This window comes from Hemitrygon akajei, chromosome 10 (assembly GCF_048418815.1).
Source record: "Hemitrygon akajei chromosome 10, sHemAka1.3, whole genome shotgun sequence".
Lineage (NCBI taxonomy): Eukaryota > Metazoa > Chordata > Chondrichthyes > Myliobatiformes > Dasyatidae > Hemitrygon > Hemitrygon akajei.
Window position 1 is genome coordinate 76,622,461 of NC_133133.1, and position 18,090 is coordinate 76,640,550.

At 48.9% G+C, this 18,090-nt stretch overlaps 1 protein-coding gene across 3 annotated transcripts in view; it reads left to right on the top strand.

The window, feature by feature from the left end:
* Positions 1–18,090, top strand: part of btk (Bruton agammaglobulinemia tyrosine kinase) — a 214,534-nt gene that overhangs the window by 155,136 nt on the left and 41,308 nt on the right. For 2 of the 3 annotated variants that reach the window (XM_073058517.1, XM_073058518.1), the window contains exons 3-10: positions 1,251–1,355; positions 8,783–8,864; positions 12,692–12,820; positions 13,706–13,773; positions 14,573–14,745; positions 15,920–15,982; positions 17,048–17,102; positions 18,001–18,080. In XM_073058517.1, coding sequence (XP_072914618.1) covers positions 1,251–1,355; positions 8,783–8,864; positions 12,692–12,820; positions 13,706–13,773; positions 14,573–14,745; positions 15,920–15,982; positions 17,048–17,102; positions 18,001–18,080 — 755 coding nt within the window. Of the gene's footprint in view, positions 1–1,250; positions 1,356–8,782; positions 8,865–10,903; positions 10,923–12,691; positions 12,821–13,705; positions 13,774–14,572; positions 14,746–15,919; positions 15,983–17,047; positions 17,103–18,000; positions 18,081–18,090 lie in introns of those variants that run through there. The other variant, XM_073058519.1, reaches the window with a different exon arrangement.

The following is an 18,090-nucleotide window of genomic DNA, read 5'->3' on the forward strand; positions in this document are numbered from 1 at the left end:
ATAGGTACTGCCAGACCTGCCAAGTGTTTCTGTGTTTGTTTCGGGATTCCGGCATCTGCGGTTTGATTTGCTTTGCCTTGTTTGACAGTCAGTTTAATAATAATAAATAATAAAAAACTTTATTTATATAGCACCTTTAAGATGCTGGCTCAAAATGGTTTACATAGATTGTAAAGATAAACCAATATAGTGAAAAAAATAGAGGACAAATTAAGAAGCATTATATAGAATAAAGTGTTATCGAATATACCATATACATAAATATATTCAATATTAAAAGGCATTAAGTGACCCTATAAGTAAGCTGAATTAAAAAGGTAGGTTTTTAGAAGTGTTTTGAAAGGACCCTCTTGTTGCTTATCCAGTTGCTGATCTCCTCCCAGCTCAGGCTGGGTCTTGGTGTACAGGGTTACCCCCCCCACCACCGGTCGCCACTGAGCAAGAGCCCTGGCATCTCAGGAACCATGGAGAAGGGGTACCTTCTTCAAGCAGTGGAGATCTGAGGGGCCTTCACGGGTCAGATGTTGAGATGTTTCCACCTGTGGGGGAGTCATGAACAAGGTTATCAGATGAGGGGCTGGTCAGTAGAAATTGAGCTGAAGAGAAATGTCCTCACTCAGAGGTGCTGAGCATCGGAACTCTGTCCCCAGAGGCCAGATTATTAAATAAATTCAAGTGGAGATAGAGAGCTATTTGAGGAATAGAGGAATTGAGGTTATGGGGAACAGGCAGAGAAGAGGAATTGACTAGCTATGATCAGATTGAGTGGTGGAACTCACCTGAGGGGCCAAGCGTCCTCCATCTACTCTTACTGTCTCCTATTCTTGCCCTGGTTCCAGGTGGCCTGAAGGAGGTGGGTTTGGGCTCTAGTTAATCTGCTGCTGGAACCTGCTGCCTCTGTATCGGCTTTAATGCCTCCTGTGGGTGTTAAGTCTAAAGGCAGCGAGGGGCCGTGGCACTACAGGTCAGATGCCCAGCAACCGCTGAAAACCTAACAGAGGTTTCGGCAGTGTCACAGCTTTTCTCACCCTCATTATGAAGAAGGAAAGCTGTGTCTGGCATCTTTTTGGAGAGCGGCCACTGCTGGGGCAGCCCGTGAGTGAGCTATACAGAGAACTGAGTGAGCAGCAGCCCAGGAGCCAGCGAGGGAGTGACAGAACTCAGTGAGGTGGGAACAGGCTCTTTCAGGGGAGGGGTTTGAAATCATGAGGGGCGTGGGGTCACTAAAGCTTCATCTGTTTTCCCTCCAGAAACGGGGAGGCAAGAAAGGTTCGATTGAGCTGGACAAAATCAAGTGTGTGGAGATGGTGAGGGCCGAGGAGAACTGTCCGATCGAAAGGCAGTACCCATTCCAGGTCAGTCAGCGTCTAACAGCTTCCTGAAGAATCACTCTTATGATACTGGGATATTGGAAAGGCACACCTCCTTTGTTCCTCCCCTGCACCCCCTAACCAGGCAGCGTGTGTGTCCTTGAGCAAGGCACTTACCCACACACTGCTCCTGCACACTTACCACCCAGCGGCAGCGTTTGGTGCAGGACGGACAAGACAAGACACCAACAGGTCACAGCTGATCCACCCTCGATTTTGTCAGTATCACTTGATGTTCTACCGATCTCTCTATCATCTCCTGGTATCCCCAGCTTCTGGGGAGATATTGTTTCACTTTAACCTGGAAACATGCTCTGTGACATTAACACTTAGTGCTTGACAAGGCCCTTCGTGGTAGGCTTATTCAGAGGATTAAGATGAATGGGCCCACAGGCATCTGGTTATTTGCTTATTTATTGTGATACAGAGCGAAATAGGCCCTTTGAACCGCACTGCCCAGCAATTTAACCCTCACCTAATTACAGCACAATTTACAATGACCAATTGATCTATCAACTGGCATGTCTTCGGACGGTGGGAGGAAACCAGAGCTCCCGGAGGAAACCCACGTGGTCACGGTGAGAACGTACAAGCTCCTCACAGACAGAATTCAGCATTGACAGACGGTAGCGGTTGATGGGCTGGAGGTCCATGACTAACGGTGACCTCTGCCGTTTGCGATTTATGTAAATGACTTGGATGAGAACGTGGATGGGTGGGTTAGTAAGCTTTGCAAAGATTGGTGGTGTTGTGGCGTGCAGTGAGATATAGATCAGTTGCAGATATAGGGGGAGAGAGTTGAACCTGGCCAAGTGTGAAGTGTTGCACTTTGAGACATCAAAGGGGCAGTACACAGTTAGTCAAGTCTGCTGTCATACACGTGTCCTGCCAAACGAGGTGGGACCCTTAACAGTGTTGATACACTGGAGTCCAAATCTATAGCTCCCTTAAAGTGGCTGCATGGGATGATAGGATAGTAAAGAGAAGGCACGTGGTTAGTCGAAACATTCCGTTCAAAATTAAGCTGTGTTGTATCTTTATCAAGCCCTAGTTAGGCTGCATCTGGAGGACAGCTTTCAGTTCTTGGTGTCCCAGTATAGAGAGGATGTGGATCCTTTGTTGAGGGTGCAGGAGAGATTTACCGGGACGCTGCCTGGAGTAGAGGGCATCCGCTACAGAGAACTTGGGTTGTTTTCTCTGGAGTGGCAGAGACTGAGAGATCTAACAGAAGTTTATATTATGAGAGACATTGATAAGGTAGACAGCTGGCATCGGTCCAATATATCAAAATCTCTAATCGCAGAGGTGTCTGCCTGTTCAAAGGAGACGTATGGGGCAGGAATTTGACGTAGAAACTGGTGAAATGCATTGGTGTTGATGATAGTTAAGGCAAATATAATAAAGGCATTTTGATGGGCAAATGAATGTGCACAGCATGAAGGGATATGTGTTGGAGACTAGTTTAATTAGTTCAGCACAACATCGGCCTGTTTCTGTTCAGTGATAGCCCTGTGCCATTTCTGTCTTTTGCTCTGAATTCTAGCAGAACAATTTGCTTTTCAGTAAACAGATGATCATATCTGGTTAATGAATGAGTGAGATTCTGTTTGCCTTCATGGCTCAGGGACATTGGTACTGCAGAGTTCAACAATGTCAATTGCATCAAGCAATTGTAAAGGTACAGTCATCAGAGTATAGGATTGATTGAGTTAAAATGTTTATTGATCTCATGTTGTCACAGCCGGGGAGGTAGTGGTGATAAGCTCCCTCTACCTATAAAGTGCTCCAAATGGTGTGCGACTCTAACAGCCTCTAACAACCACATCCAACTCCTGGCCTTCAAGTGTGGCTTAGTCACTAGGCCCGGCAGAGCTGTTTCTATTGACAAGAGAAAGAGCAAAGGCGGACCACTGACGCCTCAAAACCAGTTGCTTCGGGCAGTTGGGACTCGTCAGTCTTGAACAGCAGCCCACCGAGGAGAAGAAAATTTCTGATTTCAGACTTCCGAGAGAAAAAAAAAACCATGTCAGTGAGGGTCAGAGTATTTGCTGGAAATCGGAAAAGGATAGGCCAACCCGTCTCAGACTGATTAAATACCAATTGCAACTGTGGGACGATGGCAATGCGGAACCGCTCAGCAGGAGGGGTAGCGTCCATCGCTGAACAGGCCAGATCTGACCAAAACTGGAAAAGATGCTTCTCTGAAGTTGCAGAATTCATTGTTGGGTTCCGACATGTCCAATGGAAGATAAGATGTAGAAACTTCTGCCTCCACTGGGGTGCAACTGGCCAGACTAGGCTTACTGTGCCTCACCTAGTACGTGGAATGGCTTACCCCTCTACACCTGGCTCACAGCTGACAGGCAGACCTCAGTTCGTGTGGCTTCAGAGCTGTGTGTCAGACATGGCTATGAGCAGCACTGGGGCCCCACAGGGGACTGTATTCCTGTTCACCCGGACTTTATATACAACACTGAGTCATATCATCTGCAGAAATTCTCTGATGACTCAGCAATGGTTGAGGATGGGAGGATGAATACAAGAACCTGGTGGAGAACTTTGTCAAATGGTGCAAGCTGAATCATCTGCAGCTCAACATCAGGAAGACAAAGGAGATGGTGAAGGACTTTATGAAGACCAAGCCCGCACTGCTGCCTATTACTATTGATGGTGAGGACGTGGATGTGGTGTGGTGCACCTGGATGACAGACTTGAGTGGATCACCAACACAGAGGCTGTGTACAAGAAGGGTTAGAGTCGCCTCTACTTCGTGAGGAGACTGAGGTCCTTTGGCGAATGCAGGCCTCTCCTTCACATGTTCTACCAGTCAGTTGTCACCAGTTTAATCTTCTGTGCGGTGGTGTGCTGGGGCAATGGCATCAACACGGGTGATGCCAACAGGCTCAATAATCTGATTAGAATGGCTGGCTCTGTTATAGGAGTCAAACTGGACACACTGGAGGCTGTGACAGAACAAAGGACCCTACAGAAAATCCTGGCAATTCTGGACAATGTTTCTCAGCCTCTGCGTGCCTCCTTGGCTGAACAGAGGAACACTTTTAGTAATAGACTAAAGTCAACTGCACTGCTCCAAAGAGCACAATATGAGGTCATTCTTATCCTTGGCCATTAGGCTCTGTAATGAGTCAATCTATAGCTGGGGAAGTGATGACCCCCTCCTGTTAGACTGATTGAGGTAACGTATTTTTTATTCTTTCTTACTTCTCTTTTAATATTTGTATATTTGTGTATCTGTGCACTTGTAATGCTACTGTGACACTAGTTTCCTTTGGGATTGATAAAGCATCTATCTATCTATGATTGGGCACTGCTCTTGATTTGGAGGCTGGGACTGGACCCTGAGTTTTGAGATCCCTGTAATTAATCTGCTGTTCCTTGTAAGGGACAGGCCTGTTATCCCATTCAGAGACCCTGGAAAGGGGTTGGTTCAGCTCTGACACCACGTCTCTCCAATTCACAGCCTCCTCTGAAAGGAAACAACACATTCTCTCCAATCTAGTGTTGATGGAGGAGATTGTTTCACTTCCCTAAATGTGGACACTGTCCTGAGGACTAACTTGAACGATGCCGTACCTCAGAATGGTGAAGGGTCAAGGGCACAGACTCTCTTTCTTGAAGTCCAGTTGTAAAGGGGTGATGAACTAATCTGCAGTAACTAATATGCATTCACAGAATGTAATATTTTCCTGGATATTTTAAGGGAGTATTTCACCACCTTGCACTTGGAACTGGTGTCCCTTATAAGGGCTCGGAGCTCTCACCTGGGTGGGATTGATCACCCTGTGTGAGCCAGGATAGGGGAGATAATGCAGTGTTTTACTGTGTGAGGTGATGAGCTGATGGAAGGCTGAATGGTCTTCACAGGGTCCTCAGTTGGACGAGGAGAACCGTGCAGCCACAGGGGGCCACCAGCTGATTATATCCCCATACAGGGAGGGGACGCCATAGCGGGATTACATGCTTGGCTTGAGTGGGGAGGGAGCCATGAAGGTGATGACCCGTTAGGCTGAGCTCCACCCAGAGGCCCCCAGACCCAGATCTGAGAGCATAGGGCAGGACTATAGACACGGGCAAGACACACAGGCATACCATTCTAAATTGATCCAAGCAAACTACCCTCAACCCTCCCCTCTCTCCTCCTGATCTACCCAATTCCTCAAAGATCCGCTACACCCCACTACCTTGCCTCTTTCTTCTTATTTCCCCTCCTCCACCCACTCTATCTGCCTATTACTCACACACTCTTCCCCCGGGTCCCCTCCCTCAAGCATTTCATACACTCACTCCACTTCCCTTGTTTCATTCCACACTCCACCTTTCTCTCCTTTCAGACTCTATCATTGGCAGCCCCTTGGCTGGTTGAGCAGCGTCTGAGTGAGAAAAGGAATTGTTGATGCTTTATGCCAAAAATCTGCATCAGGACTGGTCTATTCTTTCAGTCCAGGTGAAGGACTTAACCAGCAACATTGACTGCCCATTCCTCCCAAAGATGCTGCCTGAACCTCTGAGATCCTCCAACAACCTGCTTGTTGCTCTTCCTTCAGGGAAGAGAGATGGAAGCCAGAAAGGTTGCCCAGAAACACAAAAGGTTCTGCAGATGCTGGAAATCCAGAGCAACGCACACACCTGCTGGAGGAACTCAGCACGTCAGGCAGCATCTGTGGGAATGAATAAACAAGCCGAGACTCTTCATCGGTACCGGAAAGGGAGGGGGATGAAGCCAAAGTGGGAATGTGGTGGGGGGGGGGGGGGGAGCATGAAAACTAGAAGGCGATTGTGAAGCCGGGTGAGTGAGGGTGGGGGTGAAGTAAGAAGCAGGGAGGTGTTAGTTGAAAAAGATAAAGGGCTGAAGAAGAAGGATCTGATAGGAGGGGGAGTGGACCATGGGAGAAAGGGAAGAAGGAGGGGCACCACGAGGAAGTGGTATGCAAGTGAGGAGAGGAGATAAGAGGCCAGATTGGGGAATTGAAGAAGGAAAGGGGGAGGGGAAAATAGAAATAAATTACCAGAATTTGGAGAAATCAATGTTGATGCCATTAGGCTGGAGGCTACCTGGACAGAATTGAGGTGATGTTCCTCCACTCTGAGAGTGGCCTTATTCTGGTAGAAGAGAAGGCCATGGATTAACATGACAGAATGGGAATGGGGATAGAAATTAAAAGGGTTGGCCATCAGGAAATCCCAGGAGGTACTTGATAATGAGGGCCCCCAGACTACAATGGGTCTCATCAATGTTGAGTAAGCTGTAGTGGGAGCAGACGACCCCCATAGATTCACAAATGAAGTGTTGCCTCACCTGGAAGCAGTGTTTTGGGTCTGAACAGGGGAAGTTGAATGGGCTGGGGTAGCAGGTGTGCAGGGATAAGTGGCAGGAGGGGGGAATGGACAAGGGAATCATGGAGCGAGTGATCTCTGCAGAAGGTGGAGAGTGGGGGAGGTAAAGATGAATCTGATGGTAGAGTCCTGTTGAAGGTGGTGGAAGTTGTGTAAAATGATGTGTTGGATGTGGAGCCTCGGGGTGTGGTAGATGAGGACAAGAGGAACTCTATCCCTGTTAAGGTGGTGGGTTGAGTGTGGCTGTTTGGGAAATGGAGGAGATGCAGTATCAATGGGAACCCCATTCTTTAAAGAAAGACATATCTGATGTCCTGGAAAGGAAAACCTCAGAGTATAGATAGAGTCCATGGAGGCGAGGACTGGTTTTGTGATGTGTGGAGCTGTGTCAACCACTCTCTGCAGTTTCTTGTGGTCACAAGCAAATTAGTTGCCAAACTAAACCTTGATCTACCCAGATCTTTCTGCATTAGTGCTGCTTCCAGCACCCACGCTGAGCTCATCAGCTGTGCCTTCAACGTCCACCCTGTCCTCAAATTTACTTGGTCCATCTCTGACAACTCTTTCCCCTTTATCGATCTTTCTGTCTTCATCTCTGACTACCGATATCTTTTGTATATCTTCTGTCCCTCACAGATATGATAACCGTTCCTCTTCCCACCCTGTCAAAATGTACTCCCTCACAAAAAATGCTATTCCCTTTTCTCAGTCCCTCTGTCTCCACTGCATCAGTTCTCAGGATGAGGCTTTCGATTCTGGAACAACTGAGATGTCCTTCTTCAAACCACAGGGTTTCCCTCCCTCTGCCATCGATGCTGTCCTTACCTGCATTTCCTCCATTTTCCACTCACTCCATCAGGGGTAGGGCTCCCCTTGTCCTTACCTGTCACCCCGCAAGCCTTCGTATCCAGCATATAATTCTCTGTAACTTTGGCTGTCTACAATGGGTTCTTACTACTAAGCTGCTCTTTCCCTCCACCACCCCCAGGGATTGCTCTCTACGTGACTCCCTTGTCTTTCCCGACTGACCTCCCTCCTGCCACCTCTCCCTGCAAGTGGAACAAGTGCTACCCCTCCTCCCTCACCACCGTTCAGGTTCCCAAGCACTGCTTCCAGCTGAGGTGACACTTCACCTCCAGGTCTACTGAATCTGGTGCTCCTGGTGTGGACTCCTTTACACCCGAGGTAGACCGGGGAAAAGCTTTATTGAGCGCCCTCACTCCATCTGCCACAAAAGGCTGGATTTCCCAGTGGCCACCCATTTCAATTCAACTTCCCATTCCCATTTCAACTTGTTAGTCCATGGCCTCCTCGACTGCCATGGTGTGGCCAAACTCGGCTAGGAAGAGCAATAACTCATATTTTGTCTGGGTAGTCTTCAATCTGATGGCATGAACATTGATTTTAGTAACTCTCAGTAATTTCTGCCTTCTCCCTTCATTCTGTTTCCATTCCCCAATCTGGTTCCACTCTCACCCCTTCTCTTCATCTGCCCATCACCTCTCTCTAGTTCCCTTCCTCCTTCCCTTTCTTCCATTGTCCGCTGTCCTCTCCTATTAGCTCTTCCCTCCTTTTGCTCTTTACCCTTTCCACCTATCACCTCCCAGCTTCTTCCTTCATCCCCTTCCTCCTCCCACCTCCCTGTCAGCTGCCAGCTTGTACTCTTTCCCCTTCCCCCACCCGCTCCTGACCCTTCCCTTTCCCAGTCTGGATGAAGGTTTTGGCCCAAAATGCCAACTGTTCATTCCCCTCCTCCAGCATTTTGAGTGTGCTGCTCAAGATTTCCCGCATCAGCAGAGTCTCTGGCGTGTTCTGGCATCCAGATAGGATGCTTTCTGTGGTGCATCAAGGAAAATTGGTGAGGTTTGATGGAGTCTTGCCAAATTTCATTGGCCTCCTTAGGAAGAAAAGGCTTTCCTGGCTGTGGTGTCTGTGTGGGGAATGGCACGGTGAGAGTTCAGGCCAGTGACCCTGAATCTGCTTGGTCTGAGAGCTGAGGTGAGTGTCTGTGTCTGGTCTCTCTGGCTTTTACTTACGCCTGACCTCCTCTTCCGCAGATTGTGTACGACGAAGGCCCTCTCTACGTGTTTGCAAAGAATGAGGACGTGCGCAGCCAGTGGATAAAGGAGTTGAGCAGCAGTTACGTCATGCCACTTTACTAAACCGCACGGTCACAGCCGATTACTGTTAGATGGCCAGTGACGGGGTCTAGTCACTTCTACTGGGAGAACCTTTCCCTCTTGCCATGTGCTGGACTGTTCTAAGCACCATCCAGAGCAGGGTGACTGTCCCCTGCAGACACTAAGCGTCAGCTTAGATCCAGCTTTGTGTTTTTTTGCTTGTTGACCGCAGCAACCTCGAACTGGAGTAACACACTGATAATTAGAGGAGCTCAGAGGAGCAGGCAGCATCTATGGAGAGAAATGGACAGTCAAGAACCTTCATCGGGACTAAAAGATAGTGGGGAGATAGACAGTATAAAGATGTGGAAAATGATAGGTGGATCACTTCCAGCTATCATCTCATAGAACATAGAAATCAACAGCACATTACAGGCCCTTCGGCCCATAATGTTCTGCCAACCATGTAACCTACTCTAGAAACTGCCTAGGATTACCCTAGCACACAGCCCTCTATTTTTCTGAGCTCCATGTACCAATCCAGGAGTCTCTGAAAAGATCCTATTGTTTCTGCCTCCTCCTCTGCCGCCGGCAGCCCATTCTATGCATTTACTACTCTCTGTGTAAAAAACTTACCCCTGACATCTCCTCTGTACCTATTTCCAAGCACCTTACAACTATGCCCTCTTGTGTTAGCAATGTCATCCCTGGGAAAAAGCCTCTGACCTATCCACACAATCAATGCCTGTCATTATCTTGTACACCTCTATCAGGTCACCTCTCATCCTCCGTTGCTCCAAGGAGAAAAGGCCGAGTTCACTCAGCCTATTCTCATAAGGCATGCTCCCCAGTCCAGGCAACATCCTTGTAAATCTCCTCTGCACCCTTTCTGTGGTTTCCACATCCTTCCTGTAGTCGACATTTTGGGCTGAGACTGGAAGGGAGGGGGGAAGAAGACAGAATAAGAAGGTGGGGGAGGGGAGGAAGGTGTCAGGTGATGGGTGAGACTGGGAAAGGGGGAGGGCGTGAAATAAGGAGCTGGGAAGTTGGTAGGTGGAAGAAATAAAGGGCTGGAGAAGGAGGAATCTGATAGGAGAGGGTAGAAGACCAATGAAGAAAGGGAAGGGAGAGAAGCACGAGGAAGGTGAGGAGATAAGCTGAGGGAGGGAAAAGGGGATGGGAAATGGTGAAGGTGGTGGTGGGTAGTCAGTTACTTGAAGTTCGAGAAATTGATGTTCATGCCGTCAGGTTGGAAGCTACACAGACAGAATAGAAGGTGGTGCTCCTCACCTCCTCTCTTGGCCAAGCCTCTCTCCCTCAGCCACAAGAAAATAACACTTACCTCTAAATCCCAGCAGTTCAATGCAATTGACAGGAGAAGTGTTGTGATGGAAGCAGACTGGGGAGAACGCAGAGGAGATTCACTGGGACATTGTTTGGATGGGAGGACTTGAGATTGGGGTAAATGGATAGGCAGGGGTCATATTCGCTCGAGTGAAGCAGGCTAAGGAAAGTCCCGACGGGTAATAAGAGGCATGGATGAGTTAGATAAGTCAGAATCTTTTTTTCCCCATGGTAGAGTGCCAACACCAAGAGGGCATCAGTGGGAGAAGTTTCAAAGGGATATGAGGGATTTTTTTTATATACAGAGAGCGATGGTATCTAGAACATGTTGCCAGGGGACATGGTGGACTCAAATACAATCACTTCATTTAAGAGACATTCAGACACATACTTGAATAACCAAGATTATAGGAGGGTGCTGTTCTCATGTGGGCAAATTGACTCAGTGTGGGTGGGCAAGAAAGTCAGCACAGGCATGATGGGCTGAATGGCCTGCTTGGTCCATGGATTGATGCCTCTAATTAACCGGATGTATGTTAGCTTGTTTATAACTGACAGTGGTAGTCTTGGTGATAGCTAGCATCTTGATAATATGTGATCATTTACAATGAGTTAATCATTGTATAAGCAAGCAGTGAGGTAATAATTTTAGTGATAGTTTTGCTTTGTTAATCTCTCTGATAACCTATATTAACCACAGTCTCTCACAAACTACAGAGGTGCTAACAACTAGGTATTCTGCTGGGATTTGCTTGGTGTTAAATGCCGAGAGTACTGGGGCTGATTAAATTCCAGCAACACACGCAAAATGCTGGAGGAACTCAGCAGGCCACGCAGCTTCTATGGAAACAAGTACAGTTGACGTTTCAGGCCGAGACCCTTCATAAGGACTGGAGTAAAAAGAGATGAGGAGTCAGAGTAAGAAGGTGGGGGAGGGGAGGAAGAAACACAAGGTGATAGGTGAAAGTGAGAGGCGGGGGGAGGAGGAGGGGTGAAGGAAAAAGCTGGGAAGTTGGTTGGTGAGAGAGACACAGGGCTGGAGGAGTGGGAATCTGATTGGAGAGGACTAAAAGCCATGGAAGAAAGAAAAGAGGGAGGAGAACCAGAGGGAGGTGATGGGCAAGTAAGGAGATGAGGTGAGATCGAAATGGGAATGGGGATTGCTGAAGGGGTGGGATTGCTGGAAATTTGAGAAATCGATGTTCATGTCATCTGGTTGAAGGCTACCCTGACAGAATATAAGGTGTTGCTCCTCCAACCTGAATGTGGCCTCATCACGACAGTAGAGGAGGCCATAGGTCGGCATGTCGGAATGGGAATATGAAGTGGGAATTAAAATGGGTGGCATTTCATTGCTCATTAGGGGTGCTAATCCATTGCAGGTCTTATCCTAAATATTAGTCAAACCAGGTAATCTGATGGTTGGTGGGACAAATTAGAATGTTAACAATAACTATGGAATAGGATAAAAAATGAAGTTACAAGGAAAATCAGAAAGAACATGAAAAAGATCTGAGCAAATACTGAATGTTAATGGTTTAGATCTGAATGTAGGAAAACTTTCGGCTGGGATTGGGTGTAAGTATCAAGTGGTGTTGGTTAATGAATCTCAGGGTGTAAGAACCTGCGTAGTTTTCAAAATATGATAATATCAAAATTAATGTCTCTTAAGCTCTCCGATCATTTGTAGGCAGTGAGTGTGTCATAGTTTTACAGCACAGAAATGGGCCACTTGGCCCATCGCACCCATGCTGATCTTTATTGCCTGTCTACATCAATCCAATCTGCTCACATCAGTCTTGCACCCTTCTGTGTCCTACCTATTTAATTCCCGGTCTTTTAAGCATAGGGATTGTATCCTATTCCAGCACCTCCTCTGGTAATGAGTTCCAGATACCAACCAGTCTGTGTGAAACAGAAAACTTACCCTTCAGATCTCTTTGATACTCTTCCCTCCTTGTTTTTGATACCCTTACCACAAAAAGGGAATAAGGAAAAACAGCTGGGGAAAAGATCTTTACTGTCTCCCTATCCTGGCCTCTCATAGTCTTATATGCCGGCCTCAGGCCAGCTCCCACCCCTTTTAACTTCATGGAAAACAAACCAGACTGCACAATATCTCGCCCCACTTGAGATACGTGAGAGTGTGTCTCCTCTGCACTCTCTCCAGTGCAATATCAGTTTCCTTATAATGTGGGAATCGGAACTGCACAGTAAATGTGGCCGAACCAGTTCCATGATTTCCCAATAATGATGCTCTGTGCTCTGACCACAGCAGGCAAGCATACCATGTGCCCTACCTACCTGTGAGGCCACTCTCAGGGACCCCGAGGTCTCTCTGTTCCCCTGTTGTCCTACAGTTTCCTGTATACTTCTTACCTGTATTTGACTTGTGGTGTTCTGCGTGATCTGGGGAGTTTGATTATATCTGGGTCTGGGTGTGCAATGGATGGGGTGAGACTGCCACCTCTTGTACTGAACTGATCCCCGTCTCGGTTTCAGGGATTCGCTTCAACCAGGAGCTCATGCAGAAATACCACCCGTGTTTTTGGATAGAGGGAGAGTGGTCCTGCTGTCAACAGTCGGCCAAAAATGCCCCTGGGTGCTGCGTTATACAAGCGATGAATGCATGTAAGAGTCTCCTGCTTTTCAAAATCATGGCAGATTCTGCCTCCTCCTCCTTACTTGCTGTCCCTGTGACTTGCACAGTTTTATCCATGGAGTCGGGGCCATACCAATGGAAACAGGCCACTTGCACCAACGTGTCTATGGCCAATAGTATCGCAAAACCATTTTGTCCCATCTGCCCACGTTTAGCTCTAAACCCCTCCTATCAGTGCGGCACTGAAGGAACTCTGCACTGTAACAGCATGAAACAGGCCCTTCGGCCCATCGAGTCTCTTCCGCTATTTACCACTCACCTGACCACCATCCTGTTTTATTTTCATGAACTCCCCCACCCCCACCCCTGGATTCTGCCTTTCATCTGCCCACTAGGGGCAAGTCACAGCAGCCAATTATCCTACCAATAGGATGTGGGAGCAGCCGGGGTCACAGGTCAGAATCGAACCCTGGTCTCTGGCACTTGAGGCTGCTGCTCTACCACTGCGCCCTGAAGCTGAATTAAGGCTGCCCAATAACGTGTGGAAGTGGGGCAGAGATGAAGCCTAAAGTCCCGGGAACCACCCTGGAAAGGATTCTCCCCTGTGACGTTAGGGCATTCACAGGAAACACTGTGTACAGATGCTCCCACAAGGTTGGGAGCAGGAATTACGGGGGGATATTTATCACCAGGGAGAATTCCTCCGATTTTAATGTGGGGATCTGCTGTACAGAGGCGAAACGGGATTTTAAATGTAACAGGTTATTTGTGGGAACTGCACTCTGTGATGGAGGGTGCGTTGTTCCCTCAGTAGAAATGGTGGGACTGTGCCCAGCTAACAGTTCACACTAGAGGGAAAGGCTTTTAAGGAAGGAAGGGTATATTATAGTAATCCCAAGATATTTTGCTTGCAGTTCAGTCAGCGGGAACATCCCGGCGGAAATCCAGGAAGCCTCTCCCACCAACCCCGGCGGAGCAGCAGGTGAATGATTGTCCTCTGGAGTTCCCATTCTGCACACACCCTCTGGATTCCCCCTAAAGTTTGACTTTTCTGTTGACACTGTGTCCCTGACACACCCCCCCTCCACCCCGATCTCCCTCGCTCTCTCCTCCCCACTCTCTGTAGCCTCCAACCTTCCCCTTGAGGGGCGGGGTGTTCCTGCCCCTAGATCTCAGTGCTACCAAGCCACTGAGGTGTGAGGTGTGAGTTAATCGCCAAACCCTAGATGTTTTGGAGTGTGTCGCCCTGCCCACTTCGGAGAGGTGATGGCTCCCCCCACTTGGACTCTGTCCAGTCTAGACGGGAAAGTGTGATGGTTTCCTGTATAAAGTGGGCACAGCTGATCAACAACACCTTGTACCTGGAGTGGGGAGGGAGTAGGGGAGGCATGAAAGACTCCCAGTTCCTCGTGGGGGGTGGGGGGCAGAGAACAGCGGAGAGAGGTCAGAGCTAGAACTGCAGTCTCTCCCCATGGGGCGAGGTTTGTACTCCACTGCCCACCCACCATCCTCCTGCTCCCTGTATTGGGCGTACCCCGCTTAATTAGACCGTTTAACCCCAGTCTCAACTCCCTCCCTCCCTGTGAACTGTACAATTATTAGAAAGCAGTCACAAATATCTTAGTAAATAGATTTTAAATGACTGATAATTTGGCTGTTATCTGACTACTCAGTGGTAATTTGTATGGTTAATTACTAATAGAGAATGAGGTAATGTTAGTTAACAATGATTAACCAGTAAGTGCTACTGATTTGGCTCTGGCTCCTGCTTTCCCTCACAGGCCATGAGACAAGCGCCCGCTCCACAGCCCACCTCAGTAACCAAGAAGGTGGTGGTGGCCCTGTATGACTACCAGATCATGAACCCCGAGGATCTGCCCCTCCGCAAGGACGAGGAGTACTTTGTGCTAGATCACAGTGACCACAACTGGTGGCGGGCGAGGGACGCTCAAGGGTGTGTGTGCACGCTCAGGCGCTGGGGTTGGGGGCAGCCTCGGGGGAGTGGGCATTGGGCTCCGGGGAGGGGGGCTGGTTAAAACCATGTGGCCTACCCACAGGAGTGTAGTACCTGGGCCAGGTGGGTGATGTGCGACGCCCAGGAACGCATCGGGGGCAACGTCCTCACATTGAATTGTAGCGGGAAAGTTTAGCCATTCTTGCATCTCCCAGCTTTCGTTTCCTGTGGCGTCTTTGCCTTTATGTCAAATGAAGGAGTGTTGTTGATCTGAGCTCAGCAATATGGAGTGAGTGTGAGTGTGAATCGGAATCAGGTTTAACATCCCCGGCATATGTCAACAAATTTGTTGTCTTTTGCGGCAATGCAATACATAATAGTTCAGACTATACATTACAATAAGAAATATATAAATTAAGTAAGTAATGCAAAAAAGGGAGAAAGAGCAAACGGAGGGTTGTGAGCATCGGTGCGTGGTCCATTCAGAAATCTGATGACAAAGGGGAAGAAACTTACCCGAAACATTGAGCGCATGTCTTGTACCCCCTCCTTCATTGTAGCAATGAGAAGAGGACGCGTCCTGGGTGATGGGGGTCCTTAATGACGGATGCTGCCTTTTTAAAGCATGACCTTTTGAAGATGTCCTCGATACTGGGGGGGCTCGTGCTCATGATGGAGCTGACTGACTTTGCATCTTTCTACAGGATTCGCTTGCATGTGTGCACACTTTGTATGTGTGCAAATCTGAATGTATTCTCGTGTTTGAGTGTGCACGTGGCTGCACTGGTGTGCACAGGAATGTGTGTGTGTGAATTTATATCTGCTGATGTGTGCTAGCGTGTGTAAATCTTGCAAAGGCTGCTTTCGGTGAGCCCCGTTTCACCTCTGCCCCGGTCTCTGGGCCGCTGCTGATCAGTCGGGCATGGGGCGATGGGAAAGTGGGTTCCAGGGGTTCAGGACGAGTGGGTTGTGGGAGAGGATGACGAGTTGAGTGAGGGGGAATGGATCGGGAGTGATCAAGGAGGGGATGACTGGGATTGTGCAGTGGGTCGGTGGGCGGGCAGTGTGATGATCCACTCTGACAAGTGGCTGGTGAGTTTGCTGTGGTGTTGGTGGCAAGAGGTGGAGTGGTTGAGGGAAACTGACCACTTGCTCTTTCTGTTCTGTTCTGCAGGAGGGAAGGTTTCATCCCCAGTAACTACGTGGTGGAGTCCATAAACCAGCTGGAAACCTACGAGTAAGTTGGTGCAGGCAAGGTGCCCATTACCCCGGGCCAGGGTCAGTGCACAGCGGTACCCCAGCACTACACTGTGCTTGTCCCTGTCTTCCAGTCACCTGGGCCTGGTTTCTTCCTCAGCCATTTCCCCCCAACCAAATCCCTCACACCCCACCCATCTCCGTGGCCCAGTGGTGGAACCAGGCCTTAAGGGGCCATACAATGAGACCCTGCTCCAAAAGGAACTTCACAAACCTGCAGTTGTGGCACAAGCTCCCACTATGCAGTGCAGCCCTTCTGAGTGTAACATAGCCCACAGTACAGTCTGTCTGACTGTAACATAGCCCACAGTACAGTCTGTCTGACTGAAACATAGCCCACTGTACAGTCTGTCTGACTGTAACATAGCCCACTGTACAGTCTGTCTGACTGTAACATAGCCCACAGTACAGTCTGTCTGACTGTAACATAGTCCACAGTACAGTCTGTCTGACTGTAAAATAGCCCACAGTACAGCCTGTCTGACTGAAACATACCCCACTGTACAGTCTGACTGACTGTAACATAGCCCACAGTACAGTCTGTCTGACTGAAACATAGCCCACTGTACAGTCTGTCTGACTGAAACATAGCCCACTGTACAGTCTGTCTGACTGTAAAATAGCCCACAGTACAGCCTGTCTGACTGAAACATACCCCACTGTACAGTCTGACTGACTGTAACATAGCCCACTGTACAGTCTGTCTGACTGAAACATAGCCCACAGTACAGTCTGTCTGACTGTAACATAGCCCACTGTACCGAGCCTTGCCTCAGTCTGGATTCTGTGGCTGTATCTCGAGAGGGCTGAATCCCACAGCCCCATGACTCTGCCGTGAATTCTTCGGTGGTGGAAGGTCCTGTGCAGTAGTCCTGTCTCTGAGATCAGCACACTTCCCATGGCAGGCCCTGTCCGAGCAGAAGCTGAGCCAATTCCTCACTCACTCTTTCCTAAGGGAATACCATGGTGTACGCAGGGGCGGACTTGCAGGGTGGTGGTGTGTGTAATGGGACCAGAAGCTCCAATCCTTCTTCCTTCGTTGCAGGTGGTACAATAAAGAAATCACAAGAAGTAAAGCAGAGCAGCTTCTGAAGCAGGAGGTAAACATTATCCCCCCTCCCTCTCTGGGCCGTGTGCCAGTAGAGTTGAACAGCCAGTGAGGAGCGAGTATTTGCAAAACAAGTGACGTCCAGTTTACTGTCCGATATTTCCAGGGCAGGATGCCAGAGGTCAGATCCCCTCTGTGGAGCCCTTCGTGGGTCCTGCACAGGGTAACTCTTCCCTCGTGATGCCATGGAACTGTACAGAACCCGGCAGGTTTGGTTTCTGCTTTCCGGGGATCATGTTGCTGCCCAAGGAGTCAGTCTGTCTGGGCCGGGGAGTCGGCACCGAAGTGGTGTTGATTCTGCAGACCGGGCCTGCCAGCCACGGCTGCTTGTGTCCGTATACCCAGTCAGGCGTTGTTCCACGTACGATCGCTTTGGGCCCAGCTCGCCCTTCCCCAAGCCCCCTGCAACTTCCCTAAATGAAGGTTATTTTCAGCCTGTGCTGCCAACAGCCTAGCTGCTCTTGTCCTGGTGTTGTGAATGCCATTGTAATACCCCCAAACACACCAGGAGCAGGCTTGCTGTTTTGTGTACAAATTGATGCTCCAAGATTCCCTTTGACTTGTCCAGGTCTTTATACGTTTTATAGAAAGGAGGCTTCTACCGCAGCTCTGTATTTACTAAAAGGACGTCAATATAGAATGTGGCATCGTTTTCCTGAGTGCCACCGTGGTGCCCAGCAGTCCCGGAATGTCTCCAGAGAGATCTTGGACACCCTGTTCTCCTTCTCCAGATACACTGGAGCACAGATATGTTCTCTGAAGTGAGTCAACTAAAGGGCCTGCTGCCTGGAGATGTGAAGTGGCTAGGCCCAAGAGCAGACCAATGAGGAAGTGCGCCAACTAATCTGCCTTGTGTCAGTCAGCACAGTGATGCGTGCTTTCCTTTGCAGGGAAAGGAAGGTGCCTTTCTCCTCAGGAACTCCAGTCAGCCTGGGAAGTACACAATGTCCGTGCTCAGCAAAGCACCAGGGTAGGTCAAT